Genomic DNA, 25,238 nt, shown 5'->3' with positions numbered 1-25,238 from the left:
TTTTCTGTCTCTATACATTTAACCTTTCTGGACAGTTCATATAAATGGATTCTTAATTTTCAGTCTGTCAAATCTCTCTCTTCCCCTAGCATAATCCTTTCCAGGTTTATCCAGATAATAGCATATATCAGCACATCATTCTTTTCTATGGCTGAACAACATTCCATTGTATGATTAAATCATTTTGACCTGTCTATTTATCTGTTGAATGCTATTTGGTTGTTGTCAGCTTTTGGCTATTATGAATCATGCTGCTATAAAACATTGATATAATAATTTTTGTGTGCACGTATTGATTTCTGTAATTTCAAGTAAAATAAAAGCAAAATCAAATATTTTGATGAATAGACATTAATTATACATGTCAAAAACATAAACATATTATTTTGCAAATAATTTTACTTCTCTGCATAATTTCAACAGAGAAAGAGAGTCGGGGGAGAGAAAGGAAAGCAAAGAAGTCTGGAAAGGCATTTAACAACATATTAGTTGGTTTTAACTGAGCTTTTGTTTGTGTTTAAATATCAATAAATTTACATAAAAATCTAGATTTTATTCTTCTCTGAAATGCTAAAAGATATGGCAACACTGTAACTAAATTATCTCAAATAAAATTAACTGGAGTTTAGCAAAAGCTGCCCTACACTGAACTAACACAAAGTTGTTTCACCCAACCAGCCCCTTTCTGTACATATCCTCCTTGTACCATGAATATTGGATTTGTAACCCTGAGTTTTCAAAGGTCAGGAGGCAAAATCTGGGAATTCTAGCACAGTAAATAAGGTTTGGAAGCAGATTCTGAGGCCCTTAGCTGATTCACAGACCTTCTAAGCACCGTAGCTAGCCATGGCCATGCAGCTCCTATCTAAAGTCTCAGGGAAGGGGCCCTCACTACTTTCTAGGAAGCACTTATATTTTCTAATATTTTGATTTGACAAATCATAATGGTATATGTTTATATGGTCCAATATATGAAATCTTCATGTGTGTATAAAATGTGCATGATTCACTCAACGTAACTAACATTTCCATAACCTTGCTTACTTAACATTTTTCATAGTGAGACATTTAAAATCTACTCTTAGTTATTTTGTAATGTGTAATGTATTATCATTGCCTAAGAACACCCTGTTATGCATCTCTTACCTTCATAAATTCTTCCTTCCGCTCAGCTACATTCAACTTCCTATAGATTTCAATATATCCATCCTTATTCTTACCTTCAGAATCATAAGAAAAATTAAACCTGAGCTCACTTCACAACATCTTTCTATCATTTATAGATAACAGAATGTCCTGTGAATACTTTTAACCAAACCCTCAGAATAATTTAATGAATTCATTGTGACAAAGAAATTAGTTCAATGAAAAAGCCATAATTAAAACAAAATTCTTTGGGTTCTGAGTGTGAAAATCTTTTCCAATTCTACTAAGTACATGTAACCACAGGAATAAATACAAAGAAATGGAAGCCTGAAAGCAGCTGTCAATGGCCTCTTCAGATGGCTCTCCAATGGGGTGGTGGGGGGCTGAGGAGTTTATGTTAATTGCTACATAAATTCATGGAAACAACATACCATTGTTTACTCATTGTATTTGAAGAACAAACTACTGTGTTATTTCAAATATTTTTCCACTTCAAACTGTATGGTAGTGAAGAATTTTATGCATGACTCTTATGCTGTGGGCAAGAGTTGTTCTAGATGATTTATCACAATCAAATTTGAGTCAGAAAACATAAGTGTCTTCAACAATAAAAGTACTCCAAAACACTGGAACTCGTCTCATCCCTGTCATTTAAAAAACAATAAAAACAAAAACAAAAACAAACCTTTAAATGTTTGCTAATCTGAAGAGTATAATATTGTACTTTATCAAGGTTTTAATTTGCACTTCTTTGATCATGAGAGAGGTTGAGAATTTTTTCACATGGTTTATAGTCCAATTTTCTTCTAGAATTATCTGAATATGTATTTTCTCTTTAATTGTGATGTTTGTACTTTTCAACAAGATTTATAAAATCAATTTATTTTGTACATATAATCTATTTTGTACATTGCAAATACCTCCTAATCTCTATCATGGTTTTCATTTTATTTATGAGGACTATGTGTGCATGTGTGTGTGTGTGTGTGAGAGAGAGAGAGAGAGATAGAAACAGAAAGAGAGAGAGAGCATTCATGAACATTTGTGTATCCACATACATTTAATACTTACCTTTTCCTTTCAAGTCTTCTCAAAAACTGAATCTCCATGCCTGCACACCCAAGTTTATTGTAGCATTATTCACAAGAGTTAAGATATGGAATCAGCCTAGGTGCCCATTAATAGATAAATGCATAGAGAAAATGTGGTACTTCTATACAATGGAATACTATCCAACTGTAAAGAAGGATGAAATCCTATCATTTGCAGCAACATGTATGGAACTGAAAGAAATTTGCCAAAATGAAATAAACCCAACGCAGAAAGACAAGTACTACATGTTCTTCTTCATTTGCAGAAGCCAAAAAAAGAAATAAATAAAAAATTAAAAAGCAACCCTACCTGAAAGTAGAATATTGAATACAAGAGATTGAGAAGGGTGTATGCAGGAAGTTGGATTTGATCAACGAGTGCTATATGCATGTATGGAAACACCATACTGAATCCCATTAATATTTACAATTAATGCACGTTAACAAAAAAATTTTAAAAACTAAAACAAAAAAAAAATGAGTCTCCAAGTTAAGGACCTAGAAATATCCTTCTCTATGCTCTTCTGAAAGTTTGGTATCTTGCTGTTCATCCTGAGGCTTTGAATTGACTTGGTATGTAGTATAACATACAAATCTACTTATTTCCTTTTGGATCATCTATTCAAGTAACACTTATTAAACAACTCTGGTTCCCTAGCAAATTTTTCTTTGTCATAAACAAAATTTTCTGTTTCTGTTGGTCCTTTGTTCTTCTGTTCCATCTTCTGCTGTCCCTGTAACCAAAAGTTCAGTCCTTGTCCCGGATGCCAATTCAATAATGAGGACAGGTTTTGAGAAAAAGATAAAAGAAGTTTTATTACTTTGCTAACAAAGGAAAAGCACAGGGCACTCCTGTCCCAGAGGCTGATTCTCCCCATCAGGAGGAACAGGGGGCTTTTAAAGGAGTTCTTCAAAGGTTACATTCCAGGTGTGCCCTGACAGGGGGTCCCAGGGCACCCTAATGGTGTGTTAGCATTCACTGGTTAATTTGGGAGATATTCACTTTCTAGATCCTCTGGCAGATATCTCTTTCCTGTGGATCCCAGATAACTCAAGGTACTCTTTTTCCCTACCCCCAGGTTAGGGAGGGAGAGAAGGAGAAGAGGAAAAGGAAAACATGTTCCTTTTAAAAATAAGTCTCAGAGCTATATTTAAAAGGTGAAGTGGATCACTGCTACATTCCTTTCATTAATTCCTTTTGTCTTTATTTTTAGATCTACAGTAACTTCATAATTTATAGCCCAAGTCTCCAATTCCTTTTTCAGAATTCTCTTTACTTTTGTGACTCTTCAGTCTTCCATGAGAGTGTTAGGATCTATTCAAATTGTACCAAAGGCCCCTGTTTAGATGTTTTTAGAATTACGTTGGGAAATAAGTAGAATTAGATTGAGTAAAATAGGAATTTATAGTGTGAATATTCTCTCTCTCTCTCTCTTTCTTTCTGCCACCCCCTCTCTCTTTCTCTCTCTCAGAGCTGGGAACCCCATCTTCTTCTGTCATTAGACACAAAAACTCTAGTCACCCCAGTCTTTGGACTTATATGATAAGCCCTCAGTTTTCAGGCCTTCACCTGGCCTGAGAGTTACACATTGGTTTCCCTCGTTCTGAGACTCTAGACTTTAACTGAGCTACCCTACTGGCAATCATAGGGACTCCAGCTTGCAGGTGGTCTGTTGTGAGGTTTCTTGTCCTCCACAACTGCATGAGCAAATTCCCCTGATAAATGCCCTCACACCTGTCGGTCGCCCACCCCACCCACCTTTCTCCCCCACTCCCATTGGTCCTGTCTCTAAGGAACCTAACTAATGGCATGGGCATGTGAACATCTCTTTGAAACCTTGTTTTGATTCTTTTGGATATAGACTCAGATATAAAAATAGCTGCTTTCATTTATTTATTTTAGGAAACTCCATGTTGTTTCTATAGAGATGACACCAATTTACATTCCCTCCAAGAGTACATGAGGAGTTTCAGTTTTTCCATTTTCTCACCACTTCTTACTATCTTTAGTTTTTTTTTTAAATAGTATTTACCTTAATGTGTGTAAATAGTATGTGCTTGGGGTTTTGATTTGCATGAACCTAATGATTAGGCATCTTTTTATACACTATTCAGATAGCTTTGTAAGAGCAAAGTCTCTTCAACTCCTTTGAACATATTTTAATCATGCTATCCATTTTTTTGTTGTTAAGTTGTAGGTGATCTTTATATATTAGTAGATATGTGATTTGGAAAAATGATTTCCCATTGGGTACTTTGCCCTTTCACTCTGTTGATTGTGACCTTTGATGCATAGAATTTTTGAATTTTGATGTGGCCCTGTTTATCTAGTTTCACCAATGCTGCCTATGCTTTTGGTGCAATATCCAGGAAGTCATTGCCAAATACAATGTCATGAAGATATTCTCTTGTGTCTTCTTCCAAGAGTTTTATAGTTTTCCATTTTGTGTTTAAGTATTTGACATATTTCAAGTTAATTTTTATATATATGTGTATGTATATATATAATATACATTACATATATGCATGTGTATATTGTATATATGCATATCTCATATATATATTATATATATAATAAGTTGAGAATCTAAATTCATCCATCACAAGAGGATAGCCAATTTTCTGAAAACCACTTGCTAATGAGACTCCTCTCTCTATTGTACCATCTTGGCATCCTGTTCACCTCTCTAACATTTCTTCCTAATCTCAATCTTTATTACAGATTTGCTCTCAGAAAATAGAACTGGCAGTATGTTATACTAAAGGTTTTGTTTAGGATTGCAGAAGCCTGGGCCTTGGCTTCACACTTAATTTTCTATCTGACCTGGAATAAATTACTTAAAACTTTTGAACCTTAGTTTCATCATAAATAAGCAGGAAATATAACTCAATGTTGTTATAAAATTAATGACAATTTATGCAAAACAAATTTTCAAATATTAAGCAAATATTATTGATTGTTACTGGAATAAAAGATGACTAAATCAAATTAAAATTTGAGAAGACTGCAAAAGGCAAGGTAACCAACATACCTGCACTTTTTGTTATGAAACCATATTTAAGTACAAGGAATGAAAAGGCAGTGGTAGAAATCTGAGTTACTACCATGAAGACAGATATGTAGAAATGTGGAATATAGAAAAGCCCAGAAATAAACTTTTAGATATGTGGTCAAAGGATAAAATATTTATGAATCTTTTATGTTGCTTTTTATTTATTTTATAATGCTCTTTGAAATAACTATTTGTCTATATACTTTTCTTCCTTTGTGTACAACATGTACTTTTTTATTTAAAAATTTTTCCTCTTAGTTCATTATTTGTACACTCATTTCTTCTCTATTCTCCTCTATCTTTCATGGGAAATTTCTTCTCCATGACACCAAGCAGCATGACTGAGACTCTTGGTGAGGCTGACAAGATGTTGCTCTCTCCCTTTATTCAGTGATGATCAATTGATATTGCATCTTTCTTCAATGGGTAGGTGACAGCAGGTCTGCCCCATGAAGTTTGCTCCAAGTGTTGCAGAAGGGGAATAACTGTAAGAGACTTTTAAAACAGGCCCTGAGATAGGAATGAATATGACCAGAATCATGAATGATAAGAAAATCAGGGTGAACTCATGTCCTATGCCTTGGTCATAGTGCCATCTATGTGGCACCATGTCTGAAGCTGGCTGTTGGTAAAAGTGTGGTCATTCTGAACTGATCCTTCTCTGACTCTCAGACATGCCAAGAACACAACCTCATTCTCCATGAGTGGTTACAGTGCATTTTATTCCCATCTCATTTCCTTAGCAAGTAGTGATACAAATCAACACTCCCCGCTGCACAGTGATCATAGCAAGTAGACATCTCAAGAGATCTCCCCTTAAAGCTTTCAAACAAGGAAAGCAATAAAACTCTGAAGTCTACTAAAAAACGTTTTCTACAAGGAACAGGATGGGCTCCATAGTCAGAAGGCTGTTGACAGAAAACATTACTAACTCTCTTTTCTCCTCCTACCCCAAGTCTCTGCCTCTCCCCAGTACCTTCCACAGAGCCCCCTTCATATCCTTGTTCCTTAGGGTATAGATCAGAGGATTGAGCATGGGAATAATTACAGTATAAAAAAGGGCAACAAATTTTCCCTCACTCTCAGAGTAACTGCCTGTAGGTTGGAGGTATGTGTACATGGCTGAGCCATAAAAAAGACAAACCACCAGGAGGTGGGAGCCACATGTTCCAAAAGCCTTTCTGCGCCCAGCCATTGACTTGATCCTCAGGACTGCCAGAGCAATGTGTGCATAGGAGCCTAGAATCAGTACTGCAGGAACAACAATGATTATGACTCGGGCCACAAACATCTTGGCCTCTGTGCCTCCTGTGTCCTCACAAGCCAACTTCTGGAGTACAGGCATCTCACAGAAGAAGTGGTTCAAGTAATGGAGGCCACAGAGAGGCATGGCCATCATGAGGCTTGTCTGAATCAGAGAGTTCACGAGGCCTCCCACCCAGGCAGCAATAGCCAGTGACTGGCAGAGAAGAGGGTGCATGATGGTTGTGTAGTGGAGTGGACGACACACAGCAGCATAGCGATCAAAGGCCATCACCACCAGGAGCACACACTCAGTGGAGCCCAGAGCAAGGTAGATGAAGAGCTGGGCCACACACCCTCCATAGCTGATGGTCCTGTCTAGTCCAGAAAGATTGATCAGCAGCTGGGGTACAGTGCTGGTGGTATAGCAGAGGTCCAGGAAGGAGAGGTGGCAGAGGAAGAAGTACATGGGTGTGTGCAGTCGAGGGTCCAGTCGGGACAGTGCAATAATGGTGGTGTTGCCGAAGAGGGTTAGGGAGTAGAAAATTGAAATGTAAATAAAGAGGATGAGTTCCAGTTGAGGCCAATCTGAGAATCCCACCAAAATGAAGCCCTCTCCAAAGCTGGTGTTGAAACTTCCCATAGCCTTGCACCTGCAGAAATAATAGAGAACAATTCAATGTTCCCTATGAAGAAAACGAATTAAAAATTATTTTATAATATTCCCTCATACTACAAAATCATGCTTTTTATTTTCTGTTTTCCTATTCAGTTCATTTCTGACCAGACTTCTATTCTTACTCTGTTCTTCAAACTGGAAATCACTGTATCAGGAATGATGGCATCGTTTCAACCAGTCGTGTGTCTGTTGTTTCTTTGTTCAGGTCACCCAGTCCTGTGGATCTGATGCCTCCTTGCCTAAAAATAGAGATGATGTATTCCCTCCTCATTGCAATGAGATTAGAACAAAATGTAGTAATGTAGAAATTGCTTTTAAATATCTAACATGTAAGAATGCAGCATTATTATTCTCTGTTGTTATCTTTTGCCCCTGTCCTTGGTCTTGGGTAGCTTATTTCAGGTTTTAATCAAGAATTAACCAGACTGGGGGCTAGGGTTATGGCTTGTGGTAGAGCATATGGCTTGCCTGGCATGTGTGAGGCACTGGGTTCAATCCTAAGCACCACCTAAAAATAAATAAAATAAAGGTATTATGTCCATCTAAAACTAAAAATAAAAAAATTTAAAAAAAAAGAATTAACCAAACTGAAATCATGAGTTTGATCTGTGGGTGCTGATACACTACCTTCTGCTGGGAGATCATAGCCAGTGTTCCTATCTTGCTGCCCTTCTCATTACCAACTGACACCTGTCACAAAGGACTGAGAAGAGTGTCAATTCAAGACTCTAGGGGAAAAAAAAACAATTAACAGAAGATAAATTCTGAAAAATGTGTCATCACACCTTCAATACCCCTCCTTTCACTTCTTCAACTAATAAATCTCATACTCCAACTGCACAGAGAGAGCTATCCTTTCTTCTCTAGCATAGCTCTCTTTGTGTATTTTCTTTCTAGCACTTGGCCACTCACTGATATTCTTTTTATGTGTCTCTTTCTCTTTCTGAGTTGAGAGTTATTTGGTGGTAGAGAACAAATTGTATTTAAGAGTAAATATTAGCATTTTTATGGTACTCAAGATATGATGATGTTACTTTCATTTGTGCCACATAGTAGCTCTTAGATAAATTTTGTTGCATGGAACATTTGACCCTCCATAAAATCTCATGGAAATTCGCTTCCTCCAAGAAACCTGCAGACTAACATATAACACACTCTGATGAACTACCAAAGTGGGTTAGGCATCAAAAGTTGCCTTCCATGAAAGATTGATCTTTCTTGTGGTAGTAATCCAATGATATCATATGAAAATATGTCAGAAAATAAAGCAGGGAACTGGTGATTAGCAAAAGTCTGGCTTGTGCTCAGTATGAAATATCTTTTCCTAATTAGCTGATTTCTCTAATGCCAAGTTTACTGAACTAGAAAATCATCATCAATGGATCAATGTTGGATCAACGATAATGATGAATTTGGAGACTATCCTTAAGTACGTTATGGAAAAGATGAATGCAAAGTGAATTTATGATAAAACTGTTAATTCACATGTACTTTAACCAATACTCCAAAGCTGTTTTTCTAATAACCATCACAGTGGATTACAACAGACTTAGCGTGCATACCAGATCCCAAACAATCAATTCTACCACTGACCAGATGAGCTGCCTGTTCTGAAAAATTCATTTCTATGATTCTTAGTTTACTTACCTGAAAACAAAGAAAATAATTTATTAATGTAAGACTAATTTAGTAATGTAAAACAATGTAAAGTTTGGGATTAAAAAAAAAGTTTGGGATTAAGTGGTATGACACATTCTGTATCTTACAAAAAAAAAAAAAAAGAGAGAGAGAACTATTCTTTTTGTCTTTCTCCATAACTAATCTTAAAGTTCCATGCAACTGTATCTGCTGAATTTATAACATAATTTTCTCATCTCCCAGGGCAGTACCTGGGGAGTAAAAAGCTCTTGAAAAATATTGTTGAATGAATTAATGAAGGGAGGGGAGGGCAAAGGAGGGTAGGGACAGAATATTGCACTCCTTGAGTCTTCATGTCAATCATTTTGTATCACTTAGAACTCTCACATCCACCCAATTCTGGAAGAATGCAGTTCTCTACAGTTTCCATGGCTAAAATCAGGTTAATAAATTATTCTGAAATGAATAATATGAGCACTTAAATCAGTCTGACCAAAAATTCACAGTTTTTCTAATGTGTCTTTAACATTTCCCTCTCTACTGACTCTTTCCCAACAGAAGGGACCTATGAACAAAACTCAGTCATTGATAAAAGTTTCTTTCACCCTAATGTCCCCTTTTACTTACAGTCTTATGACTTTCTTCCTCTTCATAGATTACTTTATTAAAAGAGTTGTCTCTGTTCAGTGTTTCTACTACTGCCCCTTGCGCTCAGTCCACAACCCACTTCTATATGGATTTTGCCCTCTCTATTTTAATAAGAAAACACAGTGGACATTTTCAGTTCCTTCTTTGTCACAGCATTTTACATGTTGACTACTTTCTCTTTCTATACAAAACATCTTCCCTTACCTTCCTGGATATCTTCCACTTTCTTTGGTCACCCCTCAGTCTCTAGGATACTCCTCTTTCTTTGTGCATCCCTTTCATGATGGGTTCCTCTTCAGGGTTCCATCCCAAACCTTCTTCTCTTAGCAATCTAAAGACACTTACTGGAAAATGCCATTCATTCCAGGGTTTGCATCACAGAGTCACTGTGTTGATAATCCCCAACCATGCCTCTACCAATCTCTTGTTTGAACTTCATACTTCTATGAAGCATTTGTACTAATTATGCCAGGAAGGGTGGGGAAGGTCTCATTAGGGGAGCACACAGAATAAACCCAAACCTCCTTTCAAATGACAGTAATCCATATACTGAAGGAAACAATCATGTCATGCAACCTTTACTAGATTCCACGTAAGTGAAGGTTCAAAATGACCATTTTCTTAAATATTTTCCAAATCTGCCATTCTGGTAATGGAAAAATTGATGAAGTGATGTGACTGATTCTTCATGTTTCCTATTTTTATAGCAGTTATCCCTATTTTCAAATAATTTGTCTGCAAATTTACATCTAAATAAATGTATGATGGCCAACACTCTGCAGTAGTCAAATTGAATTTTGATGATTTCTCAAGTTCTGACAAAGGCTTAGATTAAAACCTTTACAAAATACACAAACTCAAAGGACAATGAAACCAAGGAGTCTTCTGAAAATATTTTTGAAAAATAGATGTTTTCACTGTGTATTTTGTATTATACCAGGGAATGCTTAAGGACAGGCATTATAGCTGATATTCGTATTTAAAGATCTGTTATATGGAAACGTTGGTAATTTGCTTTGTTCCTCTTCAAAGGCCCAAACTAGGACAAACTGGTGAAATTTATAAGAAAACAGAATGTGACTCAAAATAAAACTTACAAAAATTAAAGCAGTCTAAATATACAGTGCCTAGAAAGGAAGTGATATTCTGGTCACTTGAAAGCTTCCTTCTCATTCAAAGGCTGAAATTTGAACTTCCTGAATGCTATAAAAATAGTTCCCTATTACCTGGAATATTGAGTTTGATAATATCAAGTACCAAACTCAACCCTTATATCCTATATTTTGCTATTCTTAAATTATCTTTCAAAACTTTAAGTCTTTACTCCTAATTTCCTTAAGAAAACCAAGCTTTTTGACATTTGCATATTTCATACTGTTGATTGTCTTGTCTGCATTAAAAAAATCAGCAATTCCCTGTGTTCAACTCTGTGTTTTTGTTTCTGAGTATGTGAATCTATGTCTGTGTATGATTTCTGTAGGTAGTAAATCTTTATTTATTGCAGTGCGTGGAATCAGAACCATGCCCTTTGCATGCTAGGCAAGCATTCGACCATTATCTACACCCCCAGCCAATAATAAACCTCTTGAGATAAAAAATCATGTATTAGCTCTTTTTCCAGCTGGAACCATGGAGGTTGCCGAAGAGAAGAAAAAGAAGGTTCCTGCTGTGCCAGAAACCCTTAAGAAAAAGCGAAGGAATAATGCAGAGCTGAAGGTAAAGCACCTGAAGAAGAAGTTTGCCCAAAAGATGCTTTGAAAGGCAAGGAGGAAGCTTATCTATGAAAAAGTCAAGCATTACTACAAGGAATATAGGCAGATGTACAGAACAGAGATTCGAATGGCTAGGATGGCAAGAAGAGCTAGCAACTTCTATGTACCTGCAGAACCGAAACTGGCATTTGTCATCAGGATCAGGGATATCAATGGTGTGAGCCCAAAGGTTCATAAGGTGTCACAACTTCTTCGCCTCCGCCAGATCTTCAACGGCACATTCGCTAAGCTCAACAAGGTTTCAGTTAACATGCTGAGGACATGGAACCATATATTGCATGGGATTACCCAAACCTGAAGTCAGTGAATGAACTAATCTACAAGCATGGCTCAGGCAAAATCAATAAGAAACGAATTACCTTGACAGATAACGCTTTAATTGCACGATTTCTTGGTAAATATGGCATCAAGTACATTGGAGGATCTGATTCATGAGATCCACACTATTGGAAAATGCTTCAAAGAAGCAAATAACTTTCTGTGGGCCTTCAAATTATCTTCTCCAAGAGGTGGAATGAAGAAAAAGACCACCTATTTCATAGAAGGTGGAGATGCTGACAACAGGGAAGACCAGATCAACAGACTTATTAGAAGGATGAACTAGGTATCTACCATTATATTTTTGTAATCTGGTCAGTTAATAAAAGAATATCTGCTTTCAATGTAAAAAACAAAATAATGTACTATATCCTTTATAATTCTGTGATTCATTGATATTGTGTGACTATAATAGAGCCACATTTGAGACAGAAGTTTTTAATCTTCTGAGTGAAGCAGGATATTCTACAAACCCTTACTAATTACCTTCATTGTTAGAACATCCATCCTTCAATTTTATTTGAATTTTTCTTTCGCCTGTTATGCTTGTTTCATGTAGCTCTCTTAGTTTTCAGAGAACTGAACACACTACTAAATTTGGGCACAAAAGTATCCTTCTCCCTGTTCTCCATCACAGTCTGCACTTCCACAGATTTGATCATTCTTTGATCCTAATCCCATCGCTCTCATGAAAAAGTCACACAATCCCCAACATTTCCCTGAGTATTTAGGGTGATCTTCACAACTCTTCTATTAAATACTTAGTAATAGTACACTTATGTTTTCCAGTGTTGAAGCAGAAAAACAGTGGGAATCTAGTTAGCTTAATTAATATCCAAAAGCTAAATTCAATTAATTTCTTTTTTAACTCTGACTCCTCACACAGAGCATTGTCTCAATATAATGGATTCTTGCCAACTTCTAGGAGGGATCCTCTCCTTCAAGATAATGGTCTTGATTTATATGCAATGATTCCAACCATGACTCCGTTCTTGGCCTCCTGGTTCTGATGTCTGCACTTTACATGTTTAGAGCAATGGCATCACAGGATTGAGTTTTGGAAGACACCATGAAGCCAGAGTGGCACACCCAGTCAGTTCTCACCCAGAATTCTATGAAAGAAAACTGCTGCATTTACCTCCCTCGATTCTACTGCCTTCAAGATGATGTGAGACCCATTCAACACTGGTGGCATCTAGAGATGTCTGGGAAAGACAGGTTCCTCTTTGGTCCTGACTTCATCTGTGGAGTGGAGGCTTGCACCAGAGTCTTGTCCTGGAGAAGTCATGCTTCCATATGGTTCCCTCCCTCAACAGGGGAGCCAGGTGAGGCCCAGAACCTAGGAGGTAGAAGGATCTTCCCACTGCACTCTGGTTCAGTCACCCTAGCCAGCTGAGACAGGAAGAAGCTGGTGTATTATCAGACCACCTTCTGCTGAACTCCTGCAGGGGAAAACTGACTGAGCTCTACCAGTTATCCCCTGGGAAACCTGGCACAATCTCTTTAGGAGCAGTGGAGAAAGAATTGTTTATCATGACTGACCTTGGAGACCTCTGGGCCCCAATGAGGCAATTATAACCAACTGACTGGCTCAGTCGAGTCTGTTCTCTCTATTCCCCACACTTTGCCCAAATTGAACTTTGTATTCTGTGTCCTCGGAACACAGCTTCTAAGTATGGAGATTCCTTACAACACTTGGAATGGAACCACCATTTGACTTAGCTATCCCGCTTCTTGGCCTATACCCAAAGGACTTAAAATCGGCATATTATAGTGATGCAGACACATCAATGTTTATAGCAGCTCAATTCACATCTAGGTTGGTGGAACCAACCTAGATGCCTTTCATCTAGGATAAAGAAACTATGGTATAGGAGCTCAGTTGGTAGAGTGCTTGCCTTGCAAGCACAAGGCCCTGAGTTCAATCCCTAGCACCGCAAAAAAAAAAAAGAAACTATGGTATATTTACAGCCATGAAGAAGAATAAAATTATGGCATTTGCAGGTAAATGGATGGAGCTGGAGAATATCAGGCTAAGCGAGATAAGCCAATCCCAAAAAAACCAAAGACCAAATGTTCTAAGTGGATGCTGATATATAACAGGGGTGGGGGGATGTGAGGGGTAAGGAAAGAATGGAGGAACTTTGTGTAGGGGGAAATGAGGGGAGGGGAGGGGTAGGAAAGATGGTCAAATGAGACAGACATCATTATCCTATGTACATATATGATTACATGAATGGTGTGACTCTACATTGTGTACAACCAAAGAAATGAAAAGTTGTAGTCTTTTTGTGTACAATGAATCAAAATGCATTCTACTATCATGTATAACTAAATAGAACAAACATTAAAAAGAAAAAAAAAGAGAATACAGTTTCTCCCTTGCTCATGAACTCTGTAGCCTGGGATTCCTCCCACATCCCCTACTTTGACTCCAATCCTACTGGCCTTTCAATCAAACCAAATTTCATGTCTCACTTGGAGCCACCATGGTTACCACAATCCAAATGTTTCCCTCTCTGGAATCATCTAATGTTCATGTCTCTTTTATGTGTATTATGGATCCGATAAATATTTATTTCCTTCATGCAAAGTTTGATGCTTGAAAATTCTCTTATATACTATACTCAATGTATTAATATTCCTTATTTCATTATACCCTGGTATTGTCCACAACAAATTAAAAAATTAAATGCATTTCTTTATCAATTCATTCTATAATTATTTACTGAGCAACAAATACTAGTCTGGATGCTTGAGAAATAAAAAACAAGATTCAAAATTTTTCTGAATCCATTAAAGGCACAGACAATATGGGAGGAATCACTCTGCCATACCTAACTTTGTGATTGCAAAAATCTGTGTTGACATGCTCAAGCCTCAGTTTTCCCATCAGTAACACGAAGTTTGTGTGGCCTGTACTGTACCACAGTTTGTACATACACAATGTATGTGAGGTGCCTGGCTTGTGCTTGACATTCATTCTGTGGTAGTTCGTTTTACTGTAATAAAAACATTTATTCAGTGTCTTTTCTTTGCCTGAAATAATGGAGAAAATAAATATGTATCTGTCTATAAGGAGGTCCCCAGTCTAACAAGAGAGAAACATCACCTGAAATGATTGTAAACAAGGTACTAAGTTAAAGATCTCTCCTTTTATTCATAAAGCATAAAACTATAAAGGGAAATATGAGAAACATTTAAAACAGTATTACCATACCATATCTTACATTACATACAAATTAGAAAAATTTCACAAAATGCTGTTTAGTTATAAAAGAAAGTTATTTTCCAAAAGGGTGGGAAATGTCTTCTTAGATGAAATACTTTTGGAAAGAAAAATAATACCTAAAACTTATATAATGTAACAGGCACTATTCTAAGAACTTGCACATATTAACACAATTACTCCTTGAGTCATAGTTGACCATTTTTATTCCTGTTCTATAAAAGAGGACATTGATACACAGAAGGTTCAAATAATTTTTTCAAGGTACACAGCTTCCCAGTGTCAGCAGTGCCAGACTCTTACACCCAGTAGGGATTAAGAGTCCCTACTCCTAAGGGATAGGCAGGTTCACAGTGACATTGGTAGTGTTGTCTTATTTCTGTAATATATAAGTGGGTGAGTCTACATGTTTGCATATGTGTGGCTATACAAGCATAAAGAGAAGCATGGGGAGATTCACCCCAAACTATGCATGATGATTACACTGCTTATTAGATGAAGAGTATTGAATATGGTAAGGAGGTGGGGAGAGCGATGGATTTTTTTCTTCATACAATAATAGTTTTCTTTACCATATAATTAGCATAGGTTGTTTTCAATATTTTATTTTTTTTAAGTTCTATCACTGTGTATATCCATGGAATGCATTCAAGACATTCAAGTCATTTTTCAGCATACAATTTTTAAAAAGGAAGCTATATTTTCTTATAGATTCTGGAATATTATTAAGCCATAAAAAAGAATGACTTTATGACTTTTGTTGGCAAATGGATGGATCCGGAGATTATCACGCTAAGTGAAATAAGTCAATCCCAAAAAAACAAAGGTTGAATGTTCTCTCTGATATGCGGATGCTAACACAAAATGAAGGTGGGGGCAGGGAGGAAAGAATAGAAATTCAGTGAATTAGAAAGAGGGGAATGAAGGGAAGGGAGAGGGGATGGGAATAGGAAAGACAGTAGAAAGGATCAGACATAGATTCAATGATTTGAAGGGAATGCAAGAAATGGTAGCAGGGAGGAAGGATAAAAGCATGGAATGTGCATATATGGAAACATCATCGTGAAACTCATTGTACAATTAATATGATTGAAAAATTATAACGAAAAAGATGATGAGAATAAAAATAAGGACTACTCAAAGGAAGTAGTCCTTTCTTTTGCCTTGGTTGATACTTGAGCATCATTTATAGATACATAAGAGTCTCATGGTCACTTGAAGGCTACAAACAGAATAATTTAATAAACTTTCCATGAACAAAAAACTAGCACAGTTGAAAAATATAATTAAAACAAAATGTCTTTGATTCCAAGGGTGAAAAATCTTTCCCACACACTGCACAAAAAATATACGCATAGGAGCTTGGAATGTAGCTCAGTGGTAGAGCACTTGCCTGAGTGAGACCTTGAATTAGGTTCCTGGCACTGCAAAAAAAAAATTTTTTAAATAAACAGATAAAAATACAGGGTACTGAAGATAAATGCAAATCCATGAGAAATAAGTGAAAGTGGCTGTCACTGGTCTCCTAAGATTGTTCTCCACTGGGGTGTGGACTTGGGGGAGGGTTTGAAGAATTTATTCATTTCAGTTGCTATGCAGAATTTCAAGGCAACACTATAACTCTGTTTAATCATCATTCTTGAAGAAGAAACCACTCTTGTTTCTAATATTTTGCCACTTTGAACAAAGTGGCAGTGACCATATTTATACATAGCTCTATAGCCCATGTGCAGGAATTTCTTTATATAATTCATCACAGAGTAAAATACTGGGTCAGGGGGATGACAATTTTCAACATAAAAGATATTCTGAATTGCAGGAGTTTATCTTGTCTATGTCCTAAGGAAAAAGAAAAAAAATAGCTTTTAGATGTTTGCTAATCAGATGGGTATGAAACTGTACCTCGCTCCCATTTTAATTTGCATTTCATTGACTACAAGTAAGCATTTTCCCACAAGATTTGCAATCCAATTTCCTTCTGGAATTATCTGCTTATATATTTTCCATTTTATTAGGATATTTGTACTTTCCTAAAAGATTTGTAGGATATATTTTATATTCTATATACTAATCTTTTTTCATTATATACATTAAAGTATCTCCTAATCCCTGGCTTGACTTGTTAACCTTATTAATAAAGTATGTGTATATTTTCTGTTTGTGTGCGTATACGTGTACATTCACGTGTGATGAATATCAATCCTTTGTTTTATGGCTTTATTCTTCTTATAAGAAATGAATCTCCAAGATAAGGACATAAAATATTCTTCTTTATGCTCTTTTGAAAGTTTCAGTATCTTGCTTTTTCACACATTGTCTTGAATCAACATTGTCTATGGTATAATAAAGAGATCTACTTTTTTCCTTTCAGATTACATGTCTCAGCAACATTCATTGGACAGTCCAGGTTTACACAATAATTTTTCCTTTGTCGTGTATCAAATTGCAATATATACATGGATCTATTTCTGGTACTTCTCTTTTAGTTTGCCATTTCATCTTCTATACCTATGTTAATATCGCTTTATCTTAATTCCTATAGACTATAATATCTTAATGTGAAGGCAAAGCTCATGTCTCCATACTTTTCTTTTATAAAATTCTCTTTTCTCTTCTTGACTGTTTTTCATATGGGTGTTAGGATCTATTAAAGCTCTACCAAAAGAATTGTTAGAATTTTATTGAAATAAGTTGGAGAATAAATAGAATTCACTTGAGAAAGATAGACATTTTAAAAACAATCTTTGAATTCATGAATATGTTAGATCTCTATGCTTATTCAAATCTTTTTTGTGTATTTTCAGAAATTTGTTATAAATTTCTCCATATAAGTATTGACCATCCTTCTCCCTGCCCCTGGCACATGTTCTACATGATAACTGTTAGTATTTCAGAATGTTATTGATTTTTGAAGTTATTTCTAACCTAAACAAATAACACAAAATGTGTCAAGTAATTAAACTTGAAGTTTACAGTCCAATAGTGTTAAGTATATTCACATTATTGTGTGGTAGATCTCCAGAACTTTTCATCTTTCAAAATTGAAACTGTATACCCATTAAATAACTACTCTAAAAGGAAAAAAAGTACTTCTCCCCATTTCCATCTCCACTACTCCTTGGTAACCACCATTCTATGAATTTGACTGATCCTGATACCTCATATAAATAGAATCATACAGCATTTGTCTGTTTGTAACTGGCTTACTTCACTGAGCACCAAATTTTTTCGCAACAGCTAAACATTTTGAATTTCTACCAAAAAATACGCAGTTTCCAATTTCTCCACATACTTGCCAGCACATTAGTTTTTTATGTCATTGTAAATGACTTGAAGTGATATCTCACTATGGTTTTGATTTGTATCCCTATTGATTAACAATGTTGAACATCTTTTCATATTTTTGCTGGCCATTTCTATCTTTCTTCAGAGAAATGTCTATTTAAGTCCTTTGCTAATTTTTAATTGGTTATTTTGTTATTGAATCATAAGAGGTCTTTATATATTATGGATATTTATTATCAGATACGTGATTTGCAAATATTTTCTCCCACTCTGTTGACTGAATGTTTACTCTTTTGTTTTTGTCTTTTAATGCATGTAAGTTTTTAATATTGATGTAGTCCTATTTTATCTATTTTTACTTCTGTTGCCTATGCTTTTGGTACTATTTACCATTGCCATATCCAATGTTGTAAACCTTTTTTTCCCCAAGAGTTTTATAGTTTTATATATTTTATGTTCAGCTACTTGATAAATTTAAAAATTATTTTTATATGAAATAAGGTAAAAATTCAACTTCATTCTTTTGTATGTGGATATCCAATTTTCCAAACACTGTTTGTTGAAGAGACTGACATTACTCTATCATATAGTCTTGAGAATATTGTTGAAATAATTTAACCAGAGATGCAAAGGTTTATATGTGGGCTTTCTTTTCTAGCCTCTGAATGCCTGGCAGCAGCTGAGCACCGTAAAACAACTTCCTAGACCTTCCTGTGTGAGCAGGGAGCCCCTGTGATCTCTTCTCAATGGAAAATTTTACCTTTACATTCTTGATCCTGAAATAGATGTGGTTTTGCCAATTCTGGAAATGCCCTCAAGAGCTACTTTTCCTATTGTCTCTGTGTAAGTTGCTTAGTATCTCTTTAGTGGCTACAGTTTCCTTAACAACCACTACTTCCTTAGCCCCAGTTTTACTTTCACTATTTTGACAAACTGCAAGTTTTTAAAGTCTTTTTGCTCTTGTTTCTGCTCCTGATTATCACAGTAAACTTGTCTAAATGCCACCAGCAATATTTATGCTGCCACCTGAAAGCTGCATTGCCTTGAAATTTCCTCCATCAGACTAATTAGTCCATCATCTTTAAATTTGGCCTCCCAGAAAGTCTCAGGCATGCACAAAATGTAGAAAACTTCTTCGCTAGAATATAACCCAAATGGCCTCTAGTCCAATTTCTAATACAGTCTTTCTTCTCTGAAATCTTGTGAGCCCAGTTTTTACTGTCTCTAGCCCTAATTTCATTCTGGTCCTCTGAGCTCCCACCAGAATCACCCATTAAGCTCCACTGACAGCATTCTAAAGCTTTCCAGTTTGCACTTTCCTTTTCTCAGGCTAACACCTTCTCCATCCTCCCAGTACCTCCCATCCCACAGCTGGCATCTCTACCTGTTCAGGAATTCTACCCTCATCTACCTGTTAATATTATTAGGTCTTGGGAGACAAAAATCCTAAGAGCCAAGAAAAGCACCCTTGTCCTGTTAAGAGGCAGATTCATTCTTCATGAAATACTCATTACCTGTACTTCATTTTGCTCACTTAGGATAAATATCAGTTGATTTCATGAGGCAATAGGTTCTGAAGACTCTTCTAGCCCTTTGCTCTCACTTCCCTTACAATCTCACCAGCAACATCTTTGGTGATAACTGTTATCATAACCTTTCCTTTAGGAAAGACATTTGGTATTATAGTCATTCCATTTCATCCAAAATTCCACTTACTCTTCCTATCATTTATCCCAAAATCCAGAAAATGACTTAAATAACTATTGCAAATATTTAAATAAATACCAAAAAAACAATTTAAATGCCCAGCAATAGGGAAATTGTTAAAAAATAAAAACGCTCTTTTCCACTTGATGGGCAGTTAAGCAGCTATTAAAACAATGTGATAAGACAGGAAAATGATTGTAAAAAATAATATGTGAAAAAATAATAATACAAAGTTAAATATACAGTGAAGACAGCTATCTTTCAAACCATGCAAAAAGTAAAGATTTTTAAAAATGCTAAAGTGGTTGTATTAAACTGCTGGCAATGTGGATGACCTTTTTTAAATCACTACCAAATTGTCTTTAATGTTCATATATTACTTTTATAGGGAAGTTCCTATTCCTCTTTAGATCTTGGAAGGTACTATAGCTTCCTGTTTTCATGGTAAAAAGGCTCTTGGGAACCTGAACTCCACCTATGCTAGTAAAGCAAAGTGTCCAGACCCATGAGCCCTCAGTTAAGTGCCATTGTTATCCTACCCCCAAATGCCTGCATTTCTTACCTCCTCAGGAAACCCCAAATGCCATCTAGAAGATAGAACTCCATCAATATGGTCCTCAGCTGCCATTTGAATCCAATTTTGCAATGTACAGTGAATGGGGATGGAAGATGGTGATTGTTTTCAAGCAACTCAGCAGGGGTGAATTTTTCCCTGCCCCAAGGTGAACAGAAATACTTTCCTCCCTGTGGAATCCCATTCCTGATCTGATGACAGGATTTCAGGAAGATGAACATAAAGGATAGGACAAACTAAAAAGGGATCCTAGTAGACTGTTTAATTCCTCCTAGTGCAAACTGGAATTAGAAATGTATGTACCCCTATAAAGGCAAAATCTCAGCCATTCCCATTTGGGGCCAAACTGCCTCCACAGGGAGGTTGATAGCCAATGTTCACATAACACTCCTGATTACTGTGTGCTTGTGAATTCAGAAGCTTTAGCAGTTGGGGCCCATTCAAGAGATGCTGTCTTTCCCTTGCTGGCTCTAAAGCTGCTGCTGTGTCTGCCTGACCATGAAGGAGTAGCCAAGTGACCATGGGATGCTGGAGGGACCAGGATATGCTGCAAAGCAATTCAGATGTGGGTACTGGGGTGGGTAGAAATGGTGGCACGACCAGTCATGGCCCACATAACAGGACCATAGACCTTGTGTCCTCCATTAATTCTTTGCAGAGTTTCTGTTCAAAACAGCTGTAAGGGGAAATCTCAGCATGTCCTTAAATCTCAATTATAACAGAGCTTAAAGAAGTTGCTTTAAAAGCATTAAAAGTTAAAAGTTAAAAGCACTAAAAGTTAAAAGCATTCTTTACCTAGACCTACAGATGCCCAATGAGTAAATAAAAGCAGACTAAAACTTGGCATCTCTGCCTTCATTTTGTGATTTACTTACTTATTATTTTAAACTTTTGTGACCTGCTCAGCTCTGCACATAGACATGTTCATCTAAGGAGTGTTTATCTACAAACTGGTAATACAAGGCTTTTTAGCCCTAAATTTACCTAACTTTTCTTATTTCCCTTCAAGATTGAGGCAAGATTTGCAGAAACCTATTTCAGATCCTGGAGTAGTGTCTAGAAGTCTCCAGGACTAGTGTCCTACCTGGTGACCTCACCCCACATTGAGACTGCCCTTGTGATAAGGGCTTCACCAGAGCTACCTTGTAGAGGCAGAACTTAAATAATAATCAACCAGGCCACAGTTTGACCAAGACTTCTTAATTACATTCCTCTCACTCTACCCCAATTCTTCCTCCATTTAAACTACAAGCTCATGTTAGCACCACAAAGATAGGGCTAAGATGTTTGGTCTCACTTTGCTTTCCTATTATGGACATATTGATTAAAAACTCCTTTCCTGCTTTTTACCATTTCCTTTTCTGTTTGGTTTTTGGTGCAAGTAGCCAAACTTGGTTTGTTGAGAAACCGAGTCAGGCCTCAGCCCTAGGATTTTGGTAATACCACCTGGGTGTGGTTCTTGCTCAATAGCTAATCCAGTTTGCCACTCACTCTCCTGGTGCTCTTCTTCTACTCCATGGGCCAAAACCTTTTCCCCTCTGAACTATTTCAGGTGGCAATCTACAGTCTCAACCAAGATGACCAGAGGAAATGTGAAATAAGGAGCACAGATACACAGTTCAAAGCACAAGTCACCTGATGTCTGCAGCCCAGTTGCCCCACTCCTCATTCTGCCCCACCCTCTTCCTGTTATAGCTTGAGTATGTATTATTTGAGATGCTTTGGACTCAAAGTGTTTTAGATTTCAAAATTTTGGATTTTGTAATATTTTCATGTATAGTTTGGGATGGGACGCAAGTATAAACATGAAATTCATTTATACCTTACACACATAAGCTGAAAGTAGTTTATGTAACACAATATTTTTAGTGTACCTGAGTTTTGGTGATATGAGATCACAGGAGGTCAGGGGTAGAATTTTCCATTTTTGGTGTCATATTGATAGTGAAAACATTTTAGATATTGGAATATTTCAGATTTTGGATTTTCAGATTAGGAATTAACCTGTGTGGGGTGTGTGTGTGTGTGTGTTTGTGTGTGTGTGTGTGTTGTTTTTCCAACAAATTTCCTTATTACTACTATTATCCTCCTGATAGACACCTTAGTTCACAATACTTATTCAACAACCATTTCTCAATCTTATTTATTCTTGTTAACTTGTGTGTGTGTGTGTGTGTGTGTGTGTGTGTTGCTGGGGTCAAAACCACAGCCTTGACATTGTAGACAAATGTTCTAACACTGAACTACATCCCCAACCCACTTCACTTAATATTTAAACACAAAACAATCAGGGGTTTCACATGCATTAGATAATTATATTTACCCAGCTTATTAGTAACTGTGTTCACATTTTTTTAATCCCATGATCTCTCTCAATAAAGAAGATACATACTTTACATTCTTCTTGTTCTTCTTGCTGAAATACATTCTTCAATAATTTTTTTATTGAGGATCTGTGAATGATAATCTTCCTTAGGTTTTACATATTTTTATCTTTAAATGTTTTTATTTTTGTCTTTTCTTACACAAAAAAATTGACTGAATATAAAATTTTAAAAAGATGGTTAATTCTTCCAGCCTTTTGAAAATAATAGTCTACCCTCTTCTGGAACCTTTGCTATGAATAAGAGATCTACTATCAGCTGAACTGTCACGCTTGTTTTTCTATAATTCAGGATAGTTGCGATAATTTTCTTTCTAAATATTCCTTCCTCATTCCTTCAATTTTCTTCTTCTGAAATTTCTGTTGTACAGGTGTCAGAACTTGTCAGTTTAATCTTGTCTGCTCTTCTTTTCCATAAATCAGATAAGATTGTTGCTAATAAGATTAAGATTGTAATTGTGGTAACATAAAACAAAAATTTATCATCTCAAAAATAAGAAGCAACCCTAAGGGAATAACCTAAGAGTATGTAAAGGCCAGTTAGGGACTTTTGCCCAAAGGACCTGTGGAATATGTTTCCTGCAGCATAAGATCTGTGTATAGCCTCTCTGATTAGGCTTCTAGTATGGCAAAATGGGGAGCAATCAGCACTCTGCACACTGACCATCACTAGCACCAAGCATTACTAGCCCCACCCCTTTCTTTGTCTTTAGGGGGCTTCAGGAGTTTTAGCCCTACAAGCACTGGGGATGATCCCTTTGGGCTGAGGCAGAAATGTTTTTCCTGTGATGAAATCCAGGTTGGTGAGGAAAATGCTGCCTACCTCAATCTCACTTTTTCCAGTGTCAAAACTGTAAATCCAAAGGGACTTTTTTTCTACACACCACCCATAAGTTTTGGGGAGCAGGGGTCATGGTTACAGAGATCAGTTTTTCTTACCAGCTTATCATTGTTTTTCACTTCCTTGTGGCCCAAGGGATCATCATACCCTCAGTTTTGAGTTCTGGATATTCTGACTGGTAATTTTGCCACTGCAAAGTTGTAATTGGGTTTCGGGTTTCTCTCTCTCTCTTTTTTTTTTTTTTGAACTGGGGATTGAACCCAGAAGTACTTTACCAGTGAGCTATATCTCCAGTCCTTTTAATCTTTTATTTTGAGACAGGGTCTTGCTAAGAGGGTCTTACTAAATTGCTGAGGCTGCCTGAACCTTGAGATCCTCCTGCCTCAGCCTCCCCAAATCACTGAAATTAAAAGTGAGCACCACTGCACTAGGCTCTGTGATTGGTTTTCTATGAGAAAGAGCAAAGCCCAATCAAACATTTGTACTCTACCACTTTGATGACATCACTCTCCCGTTTTTTTTGTTTTTGTTTTTTTTTGTTTTTGTTTTTTTGTGATGCCAGGCATGGAGGCTTACACCAGTAATCCTAGAGACTTCAGAGGCTGAGGCAGAAGATCACAAGTTCCAGGTAAGCCTTAGCAACTTAGTGAGAACCTGTCTCAAAATCAAAACTAAAAATAGCTGGGGATGTGGCTCAGTGGGTTCAATCCAAAATCCCTCTCCCCTCAAAAAAAGTTTTCTCTGTGATGATCCTTTACATTTTAAAAAGTATCTTTATTAGCCTTTTAAGTCTTAGTAGCCTTTTTAAAGTCCATGAGCTCATGTTCTTATTATTTAATTTGTTGGCTATCTTAGCATTAGATTTCTTTTTGTGTTTTAGAATATTGGTTGACACATTCATTTTCAGTGGAAAGTTTTAGTGGTTTTCTGTGTTACTTTTCTCTTAATTCTTCTTTCCCCTATCTTCATGCACCCCCTCCAATTTATCTCTTGCCTATCAGATTTTTGGTTGCCTCTACCAATCCAGAATTGGTATTTATGATGGATGGTAGAAATAAATTTTCTAAAGTGATGTCAGATATTTGGGATATATAATCATATATTTGGGAACCTTTTACCCTACAGAGACCAATATTATGATGACTGGTTCATAAATGAGGAAAACATATCAGGTGCCACTGTTACCTGGCAAGTGTCTATCCCAGAGCCTGGGCAGCTGTGGTGGTTCTCTGGTACTGGTTCTTGTGATTCTATGGGAAAGAATTCAAGTGAAACACGAAATAGTAAGCAAAAGTTAAACAGCGAGCATAAGAAGCAAGGGTACAGCACAGAAATGGTACAAACCATCTCAAAAAGAAGACAGTGGGAGCTGGGTTTGTGGCTCAGTGGTGGAGCGCTTGCCCGGCATGTGTGAAGCACTGGGTTTGATTCTCAGCACCACATATAAAAAATATATAAAATAAAGGTCCATCAACAACCAAAAAATAAAAAAAATTTTTAAAAAGACAGTGCAGCACTCATTGAGCTAGAATGTAATAAAATTAAGGCCCCCTGTACTTGCCTCAATTCTCCTGACTCTGAATCAGTTTATTGCCATTTGGATAGCCCTCAGCAAACTTTCTTAGTGAGGGG

At 36.6% G+C, this 25,238-nt stretch overlaps 1 protein-coding gene and 1 pseudogene across 2 annotated transcripts; one reads left to right on the top strand and one right to left on the bottom strand.

Moving 5' to 3' along the window:
• Nucleotides 1–211: 211 nt before the first annotated feature.
• On the bottom strand, nucleotides 212–24,858 carry LOC124987023 (olfactory receptor 10-like). Of its 2 annotated transcripts, XM_047555901.1 has the most exons (3): nucleotides 24,792–24,858; nucleotides 6,274–7,185; nucleotides 212–236 (listed from the first exon to the last, which is right to left on the bottom strand). In XM_047555901.1, the coding sequence occupies exons 2-3, from the start codon at nucleotides 7,173–7,175 to the stop codon at nucleotides 212–214; spliced, it is 927 nt and encodes a 308-aa protein (XP_047411857.1). In that variant the 5' UTR covers nucleotides 7,176–7,185; nucleotides 24,792–24,858. The 2 variants fall into 2 exon arrangements, with proteins under 2 accessions (XP_047411857.1, XP_047411855.1); XM_047555899.1 differs by lacking the exon at nucleotides 212–236 and having other exon boundaries at nucleotides 6,237–7,185.
• Nucleotides 11,127–11,873, top strand: LOC124987024 (60S ribosomal protein L7-like; annotated as a pseudogene).
• Nucleotides 24,859–25,238: the final 380 nt, after the last annotated feature.

The sequence above is a fragment of the Sciurus carolinensis genome, chromosome 6 (assembly GCF_902686445.1).
Source record: "Sciurus carolinensis chromosome 6, mSciCar1.2, whole genome shotgun sequence".
NCBI classification, from domain to species: Eukaryota; Metazoa; Chordata; class Mammalia; order Rodentia; family Sciuridae; genus Sciurus; species Sciurus carolinensis.
Note: the sequence above shows the minus strand (reverse complement) of the source record. Positions and strands in the feature narration are given on the sequence as shown.